At 37.8% G+C, this 23,601-nt stretch overlaps 1 protein-coding gene across 3 annotated transcripts in view; it reads left to right on the forward strand.

Annotated features, from left to right (window-relative positions):
* The first annotated feature begins 5,468 nt into the window (after nucleotides 1–5,468).
* The window catches only part of tmcc1 (transmembrane and coiled-coil domain family 1), a 41,731-nt gene continuing 23,598 nt past the window's right edge, over nucleotides 5,469–23,601 (forward strand). Inside the window, exons 1-3 of one of the 3 annotated variants that reach the window (XM_011477266.3) lie at nucleotides 5,469–5,576; nucleotides 19,260–19,305; nucleotides 19,600–20,537. In XM_011477266.3, the coding sequence (XP_011475568.1) occupies nucleotides 19,878–20,537 (660 nt within the window). In that variant the 5' untranslated portion in view covers nucleotides 5,469–5,576; nucleotides 19,260–19,305; nucleotides 19,600–19,877. Of the gene's footprint in view, nucleotides 5,577–19,259; nucleotides 19,306–19,599; nucleotides 20,538–22,691; nucleotides 23,226–23,601 lie in introns of those variants that run through there. The other 2 variants (XM_004070539.4, XM_011477270.2) reach the window with 2 other exon arrangements.

Raw genomic sequence — 23,601 nt, forward strand, 5'->3', positions numbered from 1 at the left:
TGACCTAAAGCATTTAAAGAAAAATAACAGTTCCCACCACCATGCATCTATTCCTGCTTAGTCCTGTGTAGGGTCATGGAGGTCACTGAAGTCTATCCCAGGGGATCAGATATGGACACCCCGGGTCCACTGAAGGGTTATTCGAACATTTTTACAGTAATTATTAACAGGACATCACTTAACCTTTGTCTACCGGAATGTACCGGTACACTTGTTGTAGTTTACTTTCTCAATTGTCAACAGTTTTGTCTCAAATCCTGAATTAAAATGAGGCATTAAGGTTTACTTTGGCTGTCTGAAGTGGATCTCTAACTCCTCAAAGAACATAATTTTTAAGCTTCTGTGTTTTTTCCCCTCTGAATTTGTCTTCTGTAACACAATGGAGATGTTTTTATTCTGCTGTTTGTGTTGTAAATGTATTTAGAATTTTTTCTTCTGTTTTTTTTTTTTTTAAATCTTGTTTATTTTGCCTCTTAAGATTAGACACTTGATGTTTCCAACTTCTACTGAATATTTGGAATTCACTCCAAGCATTACATTACAAACGCCTGAAAACTCAATTTCCATTGTTTCTTGCTCAATGAATCCTCTTGTTGTTTTAATATTTTCCCTCCTTCGGCATGCTGTGAAAATTTCAATTTAGATATATTTTTAAATATAGAAGTAAATACCAACCATTATCTGGTTGCAGTTTTAAGCTATACTGTGAAACTTTATTCTCAAAATTATGTCTATCGCAAGTTAAATCTCCCTTCAAACATTGCTATTCTTTGGCCAAATCCAAATTGCTTCCCTACCTCTACGGCTTCTCCCTATTCCTACATTTATACCTCCAGGTGGAGAGATATGGAAAAATTAGTGTCTTCAAATTCGGATGTTACTACGATGATGTCATCAATAGTCGGAAAATACATAACAATGTCGGTTTTATAACTTTAAAAAGTCGTGCAAAAACAAAAGCTCAGTACTCACATTTAAGTGTAATGTCTGTGCTTCAGAACCACGTCAAGAAATATTTTTTCCTCTGCGCCACAAGTGTGATGCGGATCCACTAAAGCTTCAAATGCCCCCACATCTGGAGCAGTAGGGAGGAGCAAAGGGGTAGTAATTTGGATTTGGCCTTAGCCTATCTACCGTGAACTTTAGTGTGAAACTGTTTGCCTCCATGACAGGAGTTAAATAGGTTTAATTTATGACTCCACAAAAATTACTCAACAATCACACTCCAATAGTTAAAAAAAACAAAAGGTTCTCCAAAACTAGGGTTTAGGGGATGAGATGCATCTATGTTGCAATCACTGCATTCTGCAGATGCATACACTCTGGTCCATGTGCACACATAGCTATTTTAGGGGTTTGTTCTTTTGCAAGATAATGACGTTAGGAAAACAGAGCTTGTAGGTTAACTTGAAATAATGCTAAAGTCTCCATACTGAAACTTCATTGAACTGGTTTATGATGAAGTGGAGAGAAGAGTAAAAGAAAATCAAGTCACAAGAACCCCTGCAAGAGGGGTTAAGAAAACTTTCTAAAAAATATTAGAATGTTTTTTCTTTTGTATCATGACTACTACACATGGGATAAGATGTTCCATCTCAGGTGTATCTTGTTGAGATGAATACTTAAACCATATTTTGGTTTATGAATAAATTTCTTTTATTTCTTCTATGCCTTTTTTTGAAAGGAGTATAACACAATGAGCCGTGTAATTTTCCATGAAAATGAGTGTGTCAGAGTCACTGTTGTATTCTCAAACAGAGTAGCAGACATTCAGTAAATAGTTGCTTAGCAAACTCTAACGGATCAGAGAGGATTCGATAGCATGAAGTGAAGTAGCATCACTTAGAATATTTTAAACTTATACAGAAATGTTAACAAGTATTGGAAATAAACGCAAAAACTGAATTTATCAAGCTTTTATACTGACTGAACAAAATTCTCACATATCTGTAAACTACAATTAGTTTATTTCTGTTTTTGCCTTTTGAATTGATAAGCTTCTCCTTTGGCACAGCCGTGTGTCTGCAAGATGCAAAAACCATGAATGAAACATAAAAATTAGCAATTAAAAAAAGGAAAATGACACCAAACATGGGGGATTTTTATTTCCCAAAACAAATCAGTAAAAGCCATGGAAAAGCAGAAACTAAATCTTCCTACCCAACTTCCCACAGAAAAGCAAAAAAACAAAAACAAAAGGGAAACTTTAACAGAATCACAAAAACGCAAGAATACTGAAACAAAATAACCAGACACCTGAATACTAATCTCCAGCAACAAATGGCAATTAGCTGTATTTGCATTCTGTGTGAAGATGCAGAAACACTAAGGAAGGATGCAGAGGGGTCCTGACCTTATCAAAGACCGAGCAGCTGTGGGCATGGTCAGAATGCCGAGTAAACCTTTATTTATTAATTTATATTAGCAAAAGCTGAACTCTGTATTCAGAAGTTCCTTTCTCTGTTTTACCAAAAGGTGAAGACGATCGACCCTCTATTAAATGGTTTCTTGCAGAGTTTTAGTAGCTGTTAATGGCCTTTTTTATATCAATACCTTGTCTGTTCATAGTTCTTTCTGAGTGTCACAAGCTTTGAATTGTGAGGAACATCAGCATCCACATCAGCTTTTGCAGCGGTGACGCACGTCATTAACAGACGTTTGTTGGTGAAGAAGAAGAAGAATTCATAAGCTGAGGAAAGGTGTGTGTTATGATGCTGAAGGAGGTCAGATGAAGGAGGGATCACATTTTCCAGTTGATGATATGTGTCCCAGATGAGGAAGACAGAGCTTTTCAGTCCCCAGGCTTTGCCATGTATGCCCCCTCCCACTGTGCCCTGACTAGACTGGGGATCAATCTTTGCCTGCCCATCTCCACTCCTTTTATTCCGGCCTCTTCATTAGGCCCAGCCTGTGAGATTGCCTGCTCTAATTGACGAGGGCCACTGAGAGCCAGCATCCTCGTCTGCCACTCTCTCCGTGAAAGGGTCGCCAGGTAGCAGCCGCTCACACTAATCTTTCCCATTATCCTTTGCTCTACTGTGGGATCAGGAAAAAAAAAACAGCCTGCCTTGCTGGTGCGTATGAAACATTTATGCATGCCTCTGTTTGTGAGTGACTGTAAGCTCTGCTTGAGTAGGAACAAGAAATGTGGGCAAAAACAGCTTCCAGAGACACTTATTCACCTTACATAAACCGGCTCCACCAAACTTTCTGTTCTGCAAAAGAAGGAAAAAAAAATAGAAGAAAACCTCTGACATAATCACAGAAGTTTGCTCGGGTAAATATTCAGCCCATCTGTCACATCCGTCTCACCACCGAACTCTCATGTGAGAGTGCAGCCTTCGTCTCATTCAGTCACTGTGATGATTCACACCACTCATATGTCCAATTTCACTTTCTAATCACTATGATTGAACTTTTAATCTATAAGTTAAAATCAATTTGCAGCATGACAGTGTTCATTTGCAGGGCCAGTTAAAGTCTTCAACTTCCTATGAAATAAATCCCATCCCGTCGCCGAGACAACAAATGTTCTGAGGGGAGTTGGAGGTTTGAGAGGATCATAAAAACCTAAGAAGAAATAATGAGAAAATAAAAAAACGTATGTAACAAAATGTTTGTTTGTTTTAGTGTGTTTGTTTAACCTTTACATTTAACTTAAATTCTAAAATTTTTGTGTCAGAGGTATGTCATAAGCCAAACATGTCTCTCAAAACACTTGTGAACCACAAAAACGTCCATTTTCTTTAAGAAACATATTAAACCAAACAGTTAGTACCACTGAAGGATAATACTTCATAATTACAAAACATTTTTCTTTAAAGGAGAATTTTTGGATGTGTATAAATGAAAATCGTGCCGTTGCCAGTGTCTTTGATGTGGAGCCAAGTTTGTAATGTAAAACAAGCACTTTCATGAAGGCAGTAAGTTGAGTCTTACTGATGGTTTTCTACGTAATGGGATTTGTGACAGTTTTCATTCACAGCAATTTGAGAGTGAAAATCAAAAATTCAACAAAATCTTCATAGAGTTCACAGTAACTCAGAGTTTCAAAATTGGAAAGACGGGCATTTGTACAAGTATGTGGGCAAAGTCGTAAAGGAAAAATGTAATACCTACGACAGAAGAAGGTTATATATATATATACTTAAAAAAACACATTTTCCTAGTGATTATTAAAGACAAAGTGTGTTTTTGTCTGCTGTTTTTTATGTACTGGAGAAAATAATGTATTTTGGAAACAAAGTTTAATAGCAATTGTAAATTACATTTTAAGAAAATCTAAACAAATTCCCCTTAAACAACTGAATTCAGTCTGTATTTTTTCAACTTTAACATAAAAATGAAATATTGTTCAACAAAACCCTGATCATGGCTTGCGTGTCAGAAAAATGTATTACATACAAGAACATGTAGAAAATTATCTAAAAGAGCTAAACAACACTATTTAATTAAATAGATTAAATGGTTATTGTTAAAACATATCCTTCGGTCACTTTTTGGGGGTTCCTGTCTAAAACTTGTCAAATACAGCAATAGTGCCTAAAATTTAAAGTCCTGATGTGTCTGTCTCCAGGTACAAACATGGATTTTCTTCCTCTCTTATTTAGGAAACCCACATTTTAATATCAATAGATGCCTATAAATGTTTGATAAGTTCGTTGTTTTTAAACTAAATAAGAAGGGCATAAAAGAGGCATAACTATTTAAGTGCCCTGTGACTAAAAATGTTATTGCTCCTAGTCTTTCCAATGCAACAGTGCCACCTGCTGGTTCAGCTTTGCAGCACAAAATAGTGACTCTTCTTTTTAAAGTATCATTGGGTTGCTTTGAGAGGGTTGCGTCAGGAAGGGCATCCGGCGTAAAACATTGAAAAGTTTACCATGCGACTCCTTCCCTGATGGGAAAAGCCGAAAGGGAAACAACATTGGAATCAAAGGTTGTGTATTTCTTTTTATTATTATTGTTATTGTTGTGATATAAATAATAATAATAATAATAATAATAATAATAATAATAATAATAATAATAATAATAATAATAATAATAATAGAAAATCTTTGTGAATAAAAGATGACAAACAGTTGAAAGGACGGATTTTGATTTCATATATGAAAAAATATCATGTTGATGTTCATAATGTAGAAACAGAACAATCCTTTAGAATTATTTTATTATACATCATAATCTAAAATACCTGTTTGTTTATTTATGCAACATTTTTTAAAAATTTATAATCTAAACTATTTCATTTTGAGTTTTCTTGACTGACATTTGGACTTTACAAAAAAAATGTCATACTTTATTATCAAAGTTTATCCTTACTACTCACTCATACATCATTAGAAACGACTGGAAATGTGTTAACCTATAGCTTACAGAAAGTGTAAGAGTGAGTCATCTTATACGAACACAATCTTTGACTCCCCTTTCATTTTTACGCAATGACGTCAGAAGGGTGCTGTGAAGCGTGAACAGAGAGGGCGGCCCGTGGTGTTGACTGCACCCGGAGGCTCAGAGGAGGTTTGTCGCTCGCTGGACGGCTGTGTCGGCTCCAACAGTTTGCTATCACCCGTGTAAGTGTTAATGTGTTTGTGAGCGCCATATATAGGGAGTTATTTTGTGGTTTTTAAACATGCGTGCTGAGTTTCTTTTTCATGGGTTGACTGTAAAATGTTAACCGTTAGCGGCATATTTTAAATGACACACTACTAACACATTGACTGTCTGTCAACTTGAGTCCGCTTACACATTGCTGCCAATGAAAAACAAAAGTCTGGCAATAAACATTTTTAATTATTTGTTTTTAACATTTCTAGGAAGTCTTTAGACATATGCGAAAGTCCTTTTACTCATTTTTCTGTGCAGCGTAAAGTACGTTTTGTGTTACCCAGCAGGCAATTGTCAGGCTCATCTTTCGTAACGGTCCTTATACTTCTCCCCTGCACTGAGTGTCAAGCGCAGTTTGTATCTATTGGCATTTGATGCTTGATGCTGGATAATTTTGTGCTAGCATTATTGAAATGCTGGACATTAGCTGCAGCTTTAGTTTCAATAACAATCCAATTAATGTCATTGGCAGCCGGCGCTTTCCAGACCCATGTGTCAGCAGGAGCTATGTTTAGTCGTGAGTCTTAAAGTTTCACAGTTTGGTTACAAAGTCTTTTGTCCTTCTGTCAAGTTACCCGTCGGGGAGGAATGAGGCTGTATTTTTTGCTGTTTTGCCATATTTTAAGCCAAATTATTTTATAAAGTAGACACCCCCACCCCCCACCCCCCTTATTACCAGTGTTTTTGGGGTAAGCCAGTCATGCTACTTCTGTTCTGGGATGTTTACAGAATTATTTACAGTGTCTTTTTTTCATTTATTATTTTGTTGGTTTGTGGCATGTTGTTACTTTCCTTTGCTGTGAATCGCTGTGACTAAACTGACAGGTTTGCTATCATCCACTTGCATCCGCCTCTGATAACTGCTGCCATCTGTGCAGGGATGTGCAGGGTTGGAACGGTCTGGTATGTCACAATGTATCCCAGTATCTGTTCAGCTTACCCTGCTAAGTGGCTGAGAGCTTGGCTGCCCCTTCAGGGTGCTGCGCACACAGCCATTCACATCTCACTCTGATGGTCAGACCACCATGATGACGCTGCTGCCCTCCTCCTCCTCCTCCTTCTTCTCATGCTGCACTTGCATTTTTCCTTCCTTTTTTGATATTAAAGGTGGGCTTAGATTTGATCATCTTTGTAAAGATGTAGTATTTGTTTGTGTGTGTTTGTAGTTGCATGCATGATGCAGACATGGTCACACGTGTGGTTTTGAATGACGACAATGCCCATCTGCTGAAATTTACTTCTGCACTTATGTAACTCCTCTGTACTGGAAGGGGTGACGATGTGCTTATAGATAGCAGATATCTTGATACACTGTCAAAAAGGTTTAAATCACCCTTTATTATACTCAGATTCTCAATCAGATGACATGAAGAATGATGCTAAGTTTTATTACCTTGTTTTGTTTATGGCAGCTGTTTTTTTTTTGGAGGGATGATTAGACATCTATAAAAAAAAGTTGTCGTGTTATAGAAATTTTCATAAAGAGGCAGAGCATCCATTTTGTCGACTGTGAACAATATCACATCTCCACTTGACTGACTGGCTGCAATTGTTTGATCGTTCGTATTTGATCAACTATAACTTATATTGAATTCATTTTAAGAATTCATGGGAAAAAGAAATGGAAACAAAATGAATGCAGAAATTTCAGAAAATGGAAACATCTCTTACTCACAGATAGCATGTGTTACAATACGCATTATAGGAGCCCACGCCATAAAGAAGGATGAGTTGCAACATTTAAGCCTCTGAAAGGTACATAAAAAAAAAACCATTGTTGCAACATCATGGTCTTCCTGAATGCTATTTTTACATTTTCCTTCTGTATCTGGCTACAGTTTCTAAATCTCCTTATGAATGTTTAAAGGCGATGACAAAGAGAATGAGGTGACCACCTGACCTCCAGCTCCATCTGATAAAATATGGTGAAAAAGAATCTCACAAAACCTCCATCCTACAATCGGCAGAACACGGAGGACTTTATCGTACAAGACCGGTCAGATGTTTATAGTCTATACTCTGTTTTTTTTTTTTTTTTATCGGACCATGGTCAGAATGTTTTAGCTGACTGATATATACTTCCTGCAACATAGATGAGTAATTTTAGGGAAGCATTTGTCTTTTCCACCAGTTTGACACCAAATTACAATCTGTATGAACCATAGATTTAATTACTCGATGAATAACTTGTGATATGACCTTTCTGCATGGTGAAAATGAAACCTGACCAGAGTTTTCACTGCCCACACCAACAATGTTTTAAAAAAATATATTTGGACTGAACAAAGCAAAGTAAGTTAGTTTTATCTAAGGCTCCACCCAGCTGTCAATCCAAAAACATGAAACAAAATCTATCCAAATCTAAACTTTAATTCAAATCAAAGTCATAAATTCAAAATTGCAATGGGGTGATTTCAATAGAGCCTGAGTTGAGGTGGTCGGTTGACATGGCTTTACAGATCAGACAATAAGATAATTTATTTGAGTAAGATTAAAGAAATTCAATCAAAAACCACCAACATGTACTCTTAAGTTTTATTATTTCATTTGACAGTTTTAAACTGTTTCTAATGACAGGGTTTAGAAAAACTATTGCATGTTAAAAGTCACATCTGAGCAGAGCAATATTTCTAAGATTCAAATTGGTTCTTACAAAATAAGAAATAGTGTATACTAATAGAAAGAACTTAATGTCCTGCACAAATATTCAAACTTTTTATTTGGCAATAAAAAAACTGGAATAACAAGATAAACAAGAAGCATTTATTCTGAAACTATTTGACACTTTTAATTGTTTGTGATCCTACATAATAATTGTTGTTGGTACGGTGTGAAATGCTCTCATGTGTTGTGACCCAGCCCAATATTTTCCCACCCTGATGAACCTCAGCATTGTCATTCTGAAATGTGCTTATGTCATCAGGGGAGATGGAATTGTACCCCCGGTCAGTCAGTAGGTTCAGGTAATTGGATGACTTATTGTTAGCTGAAATGAATCATAGTTTGTTTCAGTCAGAGAACCTTGACTACTTGCTCACTTCAGTTCAAGTGATTTCTGTTTTTTTGTTTATTATGCTGTACATTTTTTACTTTTAACAAACGGTAGTTGCAAAACTCTTTTAGCTTCCTCTTTTCTGTTTTTGCTCTATATTTTGCATGAATTTGAGAAAAAGTCAAAAGAAATCTATTTAATGCAGACTTATAATACTTTTAATGAAAAACTGTTGGCTTCAATAATTAGAAATGCATATTTTGAAATAACTTTTGTTAAAGATCTCTAATATGCCTGCATTCTCTGAGCTACAAGTCTAGAAAAGATTAAAATGAACATACAGTACTTTTACAGTAAACACTTTTCTATAATGTTATTGCACTTCAACACTGATCTTAAACTACATGAAACACAAATATTTGAGTAAACAAAAAATGTTTTAATGTACAGGTATTCAGTGGTACCAGACATTTCTACAAATGCAACAACTTTGAACTCGGTGGCTTTAGTTTTGTATTTTTTTGCCAGTTCTAACTCCCACACTACCAGAGTGAAGGTGAGATTCCTTTATAAAGGCTTCGGTATCTCATGGCAACAAGCTGCCTGCTTCTCTCTGATCCCTTCCTGCAGAAAAGAGCTTCAAGCTGCACAAGTTTACACTTTCAAACATGTCTGTTTTGCTGTGAAAGTTCTCAGAGACTAGTATGGGAATTTTCATATAATTATTTTCAGCAAATTGGTCATTTTTTTTAAAGTTTTGGTGGAATTTCCTTATAGGCTTCGATAAAATGTTTTGTGATGACAGTTTAGCTTTTCCCTTTCCAAAAATGAATACATCTCTGCTCTTGCTTCCTGAATAACAACTTTCCATTCTTGTGCAAGCACAGCATTCACATTCAATGGTTTTTAAAATACGCTATATCATATATTCTACTGCAGGCACAGAGCAAACTAATAGAAAATAACATTTATTCTCAAACACATTTTATCCACTTTTGGCCTGCATTGGTCAGTGACTATGACAGCCATACATTGAACATAAAGGAAGAAAACTGGTTAAGAGCAACAGCAAATATGAATGTTGTCCCTGTTGGTGGATCTCCCTCACTTATGCTTCTTCTTCTCCATCTATTAATCTAGATAATAGTCAGGGGGCGGAACAGATGAAGCCGTTCAAAAGAGTACGGAGAAACTTTGCCAACAGTTTTAAGATGTTGGTGGTCAATAAGAGAAAGCTGGATTTGTACATTTTACAAAGGCTAACATTATGTAATATACTAATCTCATTACTTTTATTCATTCAATTGCTTCTTTCCCCATTGGTTGTGTTGTGTGTCTTCTGGTTGGACATCTCTGCATTTTCTCAACATTGCTGTCAGCCTGTATTGGCTGGTCTCTCATAGTTAATGAGCACAATGTCACATAACTTTTTCCAAAGTCATTTATAGTCCAGTTAAACATTTTAGACTGTAACATGTAGTTGTGTTTCTGAACAGTGGAATGAGGTTTGAAGACATTTTAGGTGGTTGTTTTCTCCAGCTTTACTGTTGAAAGCCATAATGTTCTACATAAGGATTGTTCGGCAAATGTGCAGTGCTGATGTGGTTGATATTGTTGCATGGAACTGAGATGGAAAAAGATCAGTCAAACTTGAAACTGTAGTCTGTCTGTAACTCTCTTAAAAAAACTAAAACCAAAACTTCTAACTGATAGGAACTGACGGTGTCTCTTACAAACAAGTTTAAATGGAGCTGTTTTGTTGAAGGTTTTAACCTCACATCTTTAGATCAAGGAAAATATTATCAGACAAATAAAAAATAGTGTCTCAGATTGTGGACCTAATGTTGATCCAGCTTGTGTTTTGAGCCAAGTGTCACAGGTGGAGTTGGTGTCAAGAGTAAAGCTTGGTCCTCCAGGTCTCCATGCATTAACCTCTGAGGGGAAATAGAGGAGTGTTGGGTTACCTGAGCCTGGAAATTTAGTTGAAAACTTATTTATATAGGTGTTGCTGCTTACTAAACAATCCCACTAGGTGTAGCCTAAAGCACTGAATATCTCTTGTTCTTAGAATCGAGTGGATTTTTGCCATGTGTTGTGCAAAGTCAGCCCGAACCCCAAATGCGATGCCTTGCTCTTTTTGTCTTGGCTGTGTGACCCTAATACAATCTCTGGTATGGGGTTTCGCTTGGTATGTAGGTGGTTTCCCGCCTGATGACATTTGATGATGCTTCTCCATAGCTGTTGAAATATGAACGGTATGAACACTGTTAAACACTCATCAACTTTCTAAGTAGGAGCTCTTTGAAGAGTTTGAATTAGATCACATACTCTGATAAATTAATTTACTGTCTATAACTAGCCTCTAATGAAAGAGTCATACAAAAAGCGACAGGAGAATAAAACCTTTAGTACTTTTACTGATTAGAAACACTTCTGAATGCTGTGTTGTTGGGGTGAATTGGGACCACTATCTCAGTTGTTCATGTTCTAAAACAAATCATTGTTGCACTGAGCACAAACAAACTGAGCACAAACAAAGCCCGTGCAGTAAACAAAAAGCCTTCCAGAATGTCCCACATTAGGGCTGCACGATATGAGGAAAACTTGCGATATGCGATATTAGTGATCAATATTGCGATAACGATAAATTTGCGGTAAATAAACAAATAGAAAAATAAACAAAAACATCATTTCATTGCAACAGTTTAAAAATTATACTCCAAATGACCCTCATTGACATGGGGGACAAACATCTAACATAATAGGCCTCCATCTGATTGGTCAACAATGGGAAGGCGTCCATCTGATTGGTCAAAGCATAAAGGGATTTATTTGATTCGTTAAATGCTTCAAGCTGCCATAAGATTGTTTTAACACATTTTGGGTTTGCGATTTATTGCGATAATCTCCGTCTTTTGCGATATGCATATTGCAGAGCTGGATATTGCGATAACGATAAATTTGCGGTATATTGTGCAGGCCTATCCCACATGCATGAGATGAGTATCACTGCCAGATCTTCTGTTTCATGTCACTGTCAGGCTTTTAGCTGTATTTAATTATAGAGCCTATAATATGCAATTCTGATGCTTTTTACAGTGAACAATATCCATGTATTTGATAATATATTGCCTTTGGCACACAAAGAATGATTTTTTAAATGAAATGTATATGAGTTATTTTCACAATTCATTTTCCTACCTGGAAGTAATACAACACGATCTCTGAGGTTGAGCCTTTCGCTTTGTGTGGGTGCCACCCATTTCATGAGGTCAGCCTAGAGCTGACCTCGGCGGCATGTCTGCGTTTGCCGCTGATTAAAAAAATAAAGACAACTAGTACGTTAGAAGTTTGGGTATGTTCTATGATCAGCAAAGCAGGAATGCTGGTTATAGGAAACATAATGACAAAAGATCAATTCATCTTTGTTGAACACTTTTTTTATGTTACCAAGATTTTCTGTTGGTGTAAATGCAGGTTAGTATCAACACCGGAAATTGGTAAAACTATTATTAAGAAAGTTCTGTTTTTTAATTCTCATTTTATTGTCCTTCAATCTCTTTCAAACTAAAGGATCTGAATAATCATTTAAATGCTAATTTATTGGGTTACCTTATTATCATATCCAGACTAAGAGTGTTAAGTTTAAAAAATATCAATCCACCACCAAGTATTTTAATCTAAGGTTTTTTTTTATGTCTACTCACATTAGTACGGTCACTTTCCATTGACCTTTGGCATCAGTAAAGCACTTTCCGACTAACATGCTTAGTGGTGAATTGATGTTTTTTTGTTTTTTTTTAACAAACTAGATAATTAGAGAACTAGATCATTGCAAAGGCCTAACATTTTCTGTTCCAACAAGAAGCACATAAATTACAAATAGTTTGATGCTTTAGTAGGTAATTTGCATCTAATCTGAATGTTAAAATGCACTGAGGTTCAGCCCCTTTTTGTTTATTGTTTTCTTATGTGTGCACGTGGAGACTAAATGATCGTATGTGTCTTTCCTAGAAAGTTCAGCAGAACTTTGCCATCAGGGCCTCCCTCTGGGCTTCATTTAGCACAACAGCGCACTGTCCCTGCCTTTTATAGGTAGCTACTTGCTGTAGACCTCCTCATGCAGACACACTATGAGCTAAACCTGAACAGGCTAAAACAGGCAGTGGACACTAGGATTGTTTTTTTGTTTTGTTTTTCAGAGTGTTTTCTTTTTCGTCTTGTAGAACATTCTTATCCTTTTTTTTCTCATTTTTGTATCAGATGGGAAAAATTGCTTCTTATAACACTTTGTGTGGTCCACTGAAGTCATTATTGTGCCAATTTGAACAACTCTGCTATTATCTGCCTCCAGCCACGCACACACAAATTCACGCACAGAACTACAATAACGATTGTTCCTGTTTCCTGGCTTTGCCGTCATGATGCAGCTGCTGAATGAGATATAGTCCTGTTTCCATGGGTTAATGGCAGCACAAACATACATAAGTAAGTGTTGCCACACCATATCATTTTTTGTATGACCCACTTTTATTCTTGTGTTTTTAGTCAGTCTTATAGAAAGAGACACATATTTTGTTCATGCACTCAAATACAGACCTAACGACTGAACTCTCTGGCCTAATTCCGCTCTTATTGATGTGTGCCTGTCAGTGAAAGAGGCAGAGCACAAAGAACAGTGATGGGTCTGCATGTGGCTCACAGGAAACAAAGAGCGATCTATTCCATGCCAGCTTGCAGACTCTTCTGGAAACACAGCATTGGCTTGTTGAAGCTGTGACTGTGTTTTGAACTACCCAACTGTTTGTTCAAAAAGAAAAAAAACTAAAGATGGTGGGTTCAGGGCCATGTTTTATCTACATCCCACGTTAAATGTACATTTAGATTGAGCTAACATGAAGATAAAATTAAGCTAGAGAGCAGGAAACCTTGTCTGCTGAAAAAATGCTTAAATGCTAAATATTTAAGGCAACAAAATAATGACAAATATAGTGTTTCACATTACATATTTGTAAAGAAAAATCTCCTTTGCCTGGCACTTTAGCACTTGATTCATCCTCTTTTTAGTAAAAATCACCTAAATTTGTTTGTTTTTAAGCATTGTATGAATATTTTTGCAATAATTTTGATTATTTTTTGTGTGTAATTTACTGTCATTTATTGTAGTTCTAGTGCCAAAACTCTATGTATATTTATTCATTTTTGCTGTTTTTAGTCATTGCACAGTATTATATCTTAGGATGGATATTTTTTCTAAAATTCCGAATTGATTCCTTTTTTTTTAAGGCTACAGTTGGATTTTTAACTTTTACAATTTTTTAATCGCAAACCAATTTGAATTGGTTATGAAAACTTCAAATAACTGACCATATAAACTGGAAAAAAGTGGAGCTGTCATTGATATGTTATTCGTACATTTTAAAACTAACTGAGGGCAGTTTTGGTGTAAAAGAAAAAGAATTGTGTTAAGGGAAATTTGAGGATTGGATCTTATGAATTTATGTTAATTTTATTGTTCAAATAAAAATAGATTATATTTTTACCAGCTCACTAAATTATAGTAGATGGAGAAAAATCTTGGCAAATAGATGCATTATAATAGTAATGACAATGACACCAAAAATAACAATAATACTTTTATCATATTGCTATCACAGGATGCTATTCTATTTTTTAATTTGCAGCATTAAAGCAGTGGTGCCACCGCTCCAGTAAGGTCATTGTCCAGCTGGCCGTTTGTCCTGTACCTTTGACAGTATTGCGAAATTTCTGATAAACATGCCGACTTACAGAATTTTTGAATCCTGTTTGTCTTTAACATTTAACAACAGTCCGTCTTTTTCTCTGTGATTTTTTTGTCTTGTTTTGTTTATTAAGAAAACTGCCTTTTCTAACATGACTTTAAAATTGGGTTTCAAACAGAAACATGTCCCCTTGCCAGCTGTGCCGTGTTTCACGTTCGTAGATTCCTGGAAGTCTAACAACATGTCATGAAAATTAAAGAGCAGGACATTTGTCATTATATGATCCATCTGCCCTGGTTGCATCATCACTTCATCTAGGTGGATCATCAAGACTTGTCTAAACTAAGCACAGATACAGGCATGCACACTAAGTGCGACAATGAAGCATTGTCCTCTAAAGGCTTCAAAAAGAGGATTTGGTCTCACTATAAAACCACAGGCAATCAAGAAAGCATCCAATGCAGGGTTAGGATCAGCTCAGGGATGAGGGAGGGGATTTATGGACACGGAGGATTGGGCACATGAGCCAGGACAAGACCTAAGGTTCAGAGCCAGCTTCTTAACAAGATTAACTTAAGTTGTATCTCCTTCACCAACCAGCTCCTAGGTAGCAGCATATAGTGGTTAATCATACCAGACCTTGTAGCTTAGTCAGGTGTTGTGTGATGGATGCCTGATCAAAGGGTCATTTACATTAAAATTCAATTAAGTTATTTGCTTGCCCAGAGGACTTGTATAACATTATCACAATCACATTTTACTAACTGCAGTGCTGAAAAAGTCTAAAGTCTAAAAATCTCTCCATGTATTTATGGTTATAAATAAGCATTTTGCTCCTGCCCCGGTGAATGCTATAGATCTTATGGTTAAGTGGATGTATGTAACTGTGTATGCTGGTGGTACACTTGGTGAAACAACAAACTGACAAATATATCCAGGAACGATTTGTTGCAGATTCAAAACTTTTGTATTTGGTATGAAGTAAGGATGGGCGATACATCTGTGCCAGTATCGGTATCGGCCGATATTTGCAGAATTTAAGTTTATCTGTATTGGTCCGATGTTAAAAAAGCTACCGATATTCTTCTGACTGTTTTCAGAAACACTTATTTTTTGAAATATATCTTCTTTCACTTTCGGCTTCTCCCATCAGGGGTTGCCATAGTGAAACAACCTTCCCTTGAGGATGAGTCGCTGGGTTAACTTGGCAATGTTTTACGCAGGATGCCCTTCCTGACGCAACCCTCTCAATCCAACCAGGCTTGGGACCGGCACAGCAGCAGAGAAGGGAACAGGGAGCAGCTCGGATTCGAATCCTGGTTTCACGGACGGAAGGCGCCGCAAACCAGCACGAGCTAAACTGGCCCCCTATTTTTTAAATATATACTTGTTCATAATAGAGAAGCTAATTTTGACAGTCATAGTTGGTAATTGAGTGTTTTAAGGTAAATTTTAATTTTTTATTGGAATACATTTTGTTCATAATAGATCCCTGGCAATGGGGAGCTTATGGTTTACAGTTATGTCCAATATTCAATAAATATATCTAAATGCTTTCAGATATATTTATATGAAATTTTTAAAGTGGAACTTGTTCCTATGAGATCCTTTGCTGGATGTTAAAAAGGTGATCACAATGTGATTGTCCAGTAAAAGAGAAGTTATGCATTTCTACTTAAGAAAAAAAAATGAAATCTAAACTTTGCTCTTCTGTAGACACTTAAGTATCTGCAAATATCGGCTATCGGCCACAGTTGCAGGGGAGATATGGGTTATCATATCGAACAGGAAAAAAATTATATCTGCCCATCCCTAGAGTGAAGCACGTCAAGGCTTTTGCACTGCTCTACCAACAGACGGGTTTCCTCCATACATCATATTTGGAAATTATGATAAACATTCTACATTTGCACACTAGCCTTGTTAAAATTTCAAAGGGCACGAATACTCAGGAGCATGAGAGATCTGTGTCGCTTTTATTTTAAAATGTGCAGATGGCGCAACAGTTTCCTAAAACAGGAGCGAGCTGATGGAAGAGAAGCTGTTAAAACTTACCGTAGTCTTTATTTGGCAGCAGTCACATTTACTGCTTTGTAAACACACAGGCTGAATTAAACAAGCCACTATCTCCCAGCCAGAGGATTTGAGTTAAGTGGAAAAGGTTAGTAAGGATTACCTTCCGCAAATAATAAATACTACTGTTTTATGTGCACAAATGCAGCTTTTTCCTGGAATGGATTATGAGGTTTTTGTTGCTCTGCCTGTTGTGACAGTTGTAAACCTTAAAGAGAGACCGGGTTGAACTGATGCTTCTCAAGGCTCTGAATGGTGCAGTTTCTCTCATTGCTATCATGAATTGTTGAAGCTACTGGTGCCACTGGACAGCTTTGGCTGCATGCCCGACTGTCTGTCTAAAGTAACTGTGCTGGCTCTGGTCACAAACTCATCATCAGCCATGCAGTTTGCCAGACTGCAGGAGGTGATTACCGGTATGAACTTTTTGTTAGTGACACTACCATGTTGGATTTCTTTTGCAAAAAAGAGACTCTTTAAATTCCTTCACAAAGGAAATATTTGGGGGTAGTAAAATGGCTCCTTTGGAAGGGAGTGTGACTGAAATTCATATCCTCTCTTTTACTGTAACCATTCTGACACACAAGTGTTTGGTCAAGGATTGACTTAGTGGTGTCTTTTAAGGCATGCAAACAAGTATGCTGAATGAAGACTTGGACTTATTTCATTTTTCCTGCCTTTAAAGACCCACTCCGAAATATATTGTGTTTTTGGTAATTTTAACATGTTCTTGTAGCATTTTCTTATGATAGAATACATTTATAAAGGAAATTAAGCCTAAAATTGTATTTCTTAGTATATCTTTATTTTAATCGTAAATCATGAGCAGACGCTAAAATGTTGTTTCAACTAAGAGGTTATTTGTGATGTTGAAACTACCATCAGAGGGCCACATGCTCCCTGCCCCACTCCAGTCTGATGCATCCACTTGCAGAAAGATAGATATAAATAAATGTAAGTCTTCATTTTTCTCGTCTGAGCTGACATCTGGCTCAAAACCTCCTATAACTCGCCACTTTTGTTGGACCTGTAATGTTATGTCAAGGTGTGAGGGGCTGTTTCCTTCCTTTATTTTTAAATCAATTTTCAATTATTATTTTTTTTTTCTTTTCTTTTAAAGTAAATATTACGTTGATTATTTCTATGATGTATTGTGATTTTAATGCATTTTTCTGTTTTGTGAAGCACCTTGAATTACTTTGTGTATGAATTGTGCTATACAAATAAACTTGCCTTGCCTTGCCTTGCCATAAGGTGTAAGTATATGGATGATGGGAAGTGTGGGGAGGATTTCTCTGTGCCAAAAGTCCCATCCACAACACAGAGGTGAATTTTTCAATGAACTCCTGCTGCTCTGCAGAAACTATGTCCTAGGAAACCCACACAGTTTTTAAAATAATTGACTACAAACAGCCCAATCATAAAAGACCACTGAGAACACTTTTACTATAGATCAAAAGATGATAGGAGTTTGACTTTAAATGTTTACACCTTGAATGTTTCTCGTGTGATGAAACATTGAAGTTGTTGTTTACCTTTCAGCTTATCCATAAGCAAGAGTTTTACACCGGATGCCCTCCCACAACTCTGTACTTATCCGAGCTTGGGACCGGCGCTGGGGGACCCAGACTTGGGCCCCCTTGGGGCTACACAGTTGGGCAGTAGCGAGAAGGGGTCTTGCCTAAGAACCCACTGGATAAAGCTCATCGCACCCCCTGATAAATGAAACATGGTTTTCCATGCACAGTCCTACACACAGCCATGATATCCATTCTAGTGAAATCTATAAACTAGTGTATCTAAAACAAGTCAATTGATTGATAATTATCTATTCAGTCATTCATTCATCTTCTAATCCGTTTTTCCCTTTCCGGGTCACGGTGCTGCCGGAGCTTATCCCGGCCACTTGTGGGCGAAGGCAGGGGACTGGACAGGTCACCAGTCTGTCGCAGGGTAGAATGTCTGCAATCACACACCCATGCACTCTCACACTCAAACCTAGGGAGAATTTTAGGTTGACCAATTGACCTATGAAGCATGTTTTTGGATGGTGGGAGGAAGCTGGAGTCCCCGGAGAAAACCCACACATGCACGGGGAGAACTTACAAACTCCACGCAGAAAGGTCCCCTATTGATGTTCTGGTCCAGGTCCCCCAGCCAGGACTTGAACCGGGGGCCTTCTTGCTGTGAGGCCAGAGCGCTAACTACTGCTCCACCGTGCAGCCGATCATTGTCTAATAACAAGAAAAGCGATTCTATTTAACTCAGCTATCGGTGTTTACAAGGTGTGCTTTTGTGCAAGTGTCTAACAGATGTGTTTGTACCAGACACATGTTGAAGTAGTTTTGGGGAAATGTCTTGTAGAGGACACCAGCATAAATGTCCTGTGCTGAATTTGTCAGGAATTGTTCATTTAAATGTATAGTTGATGGATGTAAAAACAGAACCTGGAACTGCTGAAGATGCTGACAATGTGATCTAAAACAGACATCAGTATTTTCGGGGACTCATCCTGGTGTTTAGTTGACCAGAAAACTTAAATAAGAATACAAATTCATTTGAAGCCTTTGGACTCTTAATGGATGGTTAAGATATTAACATTAATATTTTGCATCACTTTCATTGTGTTCACTTACATTTTTAAGGGACATTGTTGAATTAAAGTGGCAATTACTTTCTTTTTCAGCACTAGACAAAAAATTTAAATTTTATAAAAGAAATTCCGTTCACTGTTCATTCTGATGAACAAAAATTGACCATCACAAGGTTACATAATGCAATTGTCATCCATGATTTTAATTGAAAAATGATCCAAGTTTCTTACTTTTTTCTTTCTTTAGGTATTCTACAAGAATAAGATGCATTAGGATTACTAATGGGCCAATGGTGAGTGAGATTCTTGCTCCCTGATGGGGATTGTTACCATAAATTGTAGTTTTTTGTCGTTTATTTTGTCTTTCTTTGTGATTTCATTCCTCTTCAGCTTTCCCTACACAAAGCTGCCTACTTTAGAAATAATGCACATCATGTTTTTTTCCATACACTATTAGACTAGCATCTCCATTGCTCTGTTTTAGTCATTTTATATGAAACCTGGTCACAATTTGTAGCAAAATTAATCAGGATTAGTGAATCTAGACAGATCTCTGTCATATAATAGATTTTCTTTTTTTGTGTCAGATCAGCAAGGCTACTTGTTCCTGAGTGAAAAAGATGCATGCTCCCAGTTTGGATCCTCCCCCCCCTGACTGCAAATGACCCGATTCCAACCTCCATCAGAAAGTCTCATCTCCACTTCCACTGTTGTCTTCTGTACCCTGTTATTCTCTGTTCTTCTTTGTTGTCATCATCTTTTTTCCCTGACCATTTACATTCCTGACATATACAGAGGGAGGCTTAAGCAGACTGTTTAATTGGACAACTCATCCCTGCTGTTTCTGTGGTGTCAGCAAGGCCATATGCATCAGAAGGACAATTGTCAAAGGGTGCCAAAGGGATTTGGCCCTGGTTCAGATTCTGAAGCTAAAGTAATGGCGGGGGGTTCACAACAAATGGGGTTAGAGAGTGCTTCAACTCACTCAGAACATGATTCTTTCATTAAGTCGAGCCAAAACACCAAAGAAAGTATGGGGTTTCTTGGCCAGGGCTTGAAACAGCTGTTCCAGCTACAGCGTAAACGCCTCTCCTTCTCTCGTTCCACCATCCACTCATCATCTTCCTCATCGTCATCCTCTGTGGTGTCCACAGGTGGCACTTCCCCCTCTGCCCCAAGGGTCAACTTTGAGTCTAGCTGCTGTGATTCTGACCACCTCTCTGCTCCTGTGGTTCATTCCACAGCTGGCCGGGGCTCAGCCGCTGCAGGCATGATAAGGCGTGGGACAAGCCTGCAAAGCCGGCGCAGTAAAGGATCCGGGTCTGCGAGTGGGGACCGGGATCCTCTTCTGAGAGGCAGCCCCCAAGCGCCACAGCGCCGCTACACTCACGATCCGCAGCAGCATACCAGCCGCCGACGGTCCTCCTCCACCACAGAGACCACTCCCTGCAGCCCTGTCCCTGGATACAGCTCTGGAGATGTGGGGCTGTCATCAGGGTACCAGTCTACAGAGGAGACAGACAGGGTAAGTGCCAGAAGTCATTAATCATTATCCCTACACCAGAGGTGTCAAACTTATTTTCACCGAGGGCCACATCAGTATAATGGCTGTCCTCAAAGGGCCAGATATAACTTATACATGTAACTAAATGTAATGAAAACTAAATGTAACTACTCCTTGATGTTAAAAAACTCATTATTTATTTATTATAACTTTTTAAAGTGACAATTACAGTTGCATAGAAAACATAGATTTGCTTGTTACTCTTGCATAAATCCTTTTGAATTTTGTCCACCTATTAAAACCCACATAACTCCATTAATGAAAGTTCAAACCGTCCAAGAAAAATAACATAAAACTGAGTTAGAAAGAACATGTATTACAGGTGAAACATTTTACAAAAAAAGGCTGCACACAGCCTTGCATTCCACTGATGGTTTGATGACAAGAATTTGTCTGCATACACACAAAAGACCTCCAAACATTGAATAATTAGAACAGCAGCTACACATCAATAATATGTAATCGATTTAAAAAAAAATAAAAAAATAAAGAAATGAAAAACTTTTAAGCTCTCGTGGGCCACATAAATATACATGGCGGGCCACATTTGGCCCCCGGCTTCGAGTTTGACACACGTGCGCTACACGGTCACTGAGAAGTCAGTCAAAAGGGGTAGATGAACGGGCTGGTCATATGCACTAACATTGAAAACTAATTTAGCTATGAAATGATTGACACTACTGCTCCCTGGTTTTCCCAAACAGATTGATAAAAATCTGCCAAAACAAAACTAATCCCAATTTAAAGAGGATACAATATTTTTTTATTGCTTACTGCAGAGATTGCAACAACTGTAATATTACATGACTTTAAAGTTTGATATTGTGCTGTCCAACAAAAACCCAAACGGGTTTTTGAATTGGTTTAGTTGCATTTAGTTATTTGATTATAAGCTGACCAAAATGTAAATTCTCAGTTACAAAATCCTGCCATTAATCTCTGGATACATACATGGAAAGGAAAACCAAGCTTTACTATTATAAGTTTTAATATATTAACAAATATCATCCAAGGACAAGTGAATGTTTAGTACCAAACTTTTTCTGTTTAGTCTCTACCACTTGGTATGGAGAATTTCTCCCTTTTATTTGGTTATCTCTGAAAATTAGTTTAATTTAAATTCCTATCAATGGTAGGCTCAACTATGACCTCTTTTGTTCATAAAAGGACTTCTTCACCTAAGAAAATAGTTTGTTGTTACTACCTCGGAACAAAAATAGCACCAGTTGGTACTGCAGAGTTTTTCATACACATTTTTCTCCACACATTTGTGGATTTTACTATGCCACTAGAGGTCGCTGTCATCTCAGCTTCCATTCAAAACTAGATCAAGGGGATGTGATGTTTACATTTTATTAGGTTTTATTCGTGGGTGACTTATTAAATAATCAGTATCAAGGAGTTTCAGTGTTTCAGAAAAAGATAAAGGTCTGACAGTCTAGTGTTAAGCAGCTGCATGGATCAGCAATGTAATTGTAAGAACTATATTTGCTCAAATGTGGAAATGCATACCCATACTTAGTCCTTCTGCATGCTTACACATTGTTTACCTGTTATGAAAACACAGGCAGACATTTGTGCTCCATTAGTCTGGCTTCTGTCTAAGATGAGCATCAACCTTTTGTTGGTTGGCTGATAGAATCCAGTTCACTCATCACTTACTAACTTCCCCACCCTGTTTTATATTATAACTGAACAAAGTCATTAAGGTGATCCAAATGGTCGCCGTGGATACCCTGAAACTTACGTCAAGCTATGTAGATAAATGCCCGGCTTTTGTTGCCATAGTAACAGCATGGCTGACCTTGGAGGCACGACATCCTGTTGTTGAGGGGATGTAAAGCTTGTTTGAAGCTGAAATGATCCAGGATGCTTTTTGTAATGTTTAGTGAATTCTCCTCCTTCTTTCCTGTCCTCCCCTGCTCTCCCATAGTTCTGTGGTTTTTCCTCCCTTATTTCCCTCCCCGTCTCTCGTCCTCTGTCCCTGGAGGGAGTTAATATGGGCAGTCAGCTGGTCTCTCCTCTTGCTCAGTCTCTAACAGCACCTCATTCTCCTCACCCCACCCACTGACAGGAAGCAGGAGGCAGTCTTGCCTTGCCCTAGATGGGTGAGAGCTGAGCTGTATCTGTTCTGGGCTCTATCTATGTGTCAATGTGTTGAGAGTTCTGCCTTCAGAGGAGGATGTGGTGAGGTGTGTACATGTGTGAATGGAAGCTTTTATTCTTATCTGCAGTCTTAACACTCTTGGGTTTAGTCTGGCTTTCATAGAAAATTCTTAACAACCATTGTGACTTTTGATTATACCTGTATAAATATTAGACCCCCCCCTCTCTCATTTTGAATATGAGTGGGGGGGCAGCCCATCTAAGCTGTCTTTATCTCCCCACCCCCCGCTCTCTTCTCCACCCTCCCTTGTGTTTGCATAGTAGAAAGCGGTGTGGACCTGAAATGTGTGTGCATATGGAGAGGTTAGCGTGCCTTTAGCCAGCGTGTGTGTGTGTGTGTGAATGTAGAGTGCACTATATGAGGCATGAGGCAGTGTGTGTTTTGGAGGGGTATCGGGAGAGAGGAGTAAATCAGGGACTCCAGCTGTGGATCAGTCAGTGAGGATGGTGCAGCGCTTTAGCCTTCGTAGACAATACTCCAAGGTAAGCTTTAGCACACGTGCATCTTTGCCTATTGAGATAATCTGTGTTTTAACATGCTTGCGTTTTTAAACCAGTTGTAGCAAAAATTTGAGCTTTCTGAAAATTTTAGCTGCAAGCAAAACCACTTCAAATTTTCTATTATCTGGGCAAGGCATTGAGCTGGTATGTCTTTTCAAGTTTATTTTTGTTTCTATCTTTATAAGTCACCAGTTTAATATAATGCTTGGCAACATTGATGTTGATAGCTTAATCTGTGTTTTGGTTCTTTTGTTTAAACTGTCCCTTGGTGGTAATGTGGGTGAAGGGCTGTGTTAAAACCACTCAGAGCCTGCTGTTGTGCAGCTGGTGCTCAGCCTGTGGCATTAATCACGATTAG

The sequence above is a fragment of the Oryzias latipes genome, chromosome 7, assembly GCF_002234675.1.
Source record: "Oryzias latipes chromosome 7, ASM223467v1".
NCBI classification, from domain to species: domain Eukaryota; kingdom Metazoa; phylum Chordata; class Actinopteri; order Beloniformes; family Adrianichthyidae; genus Oryzias; species Oryzias latipes.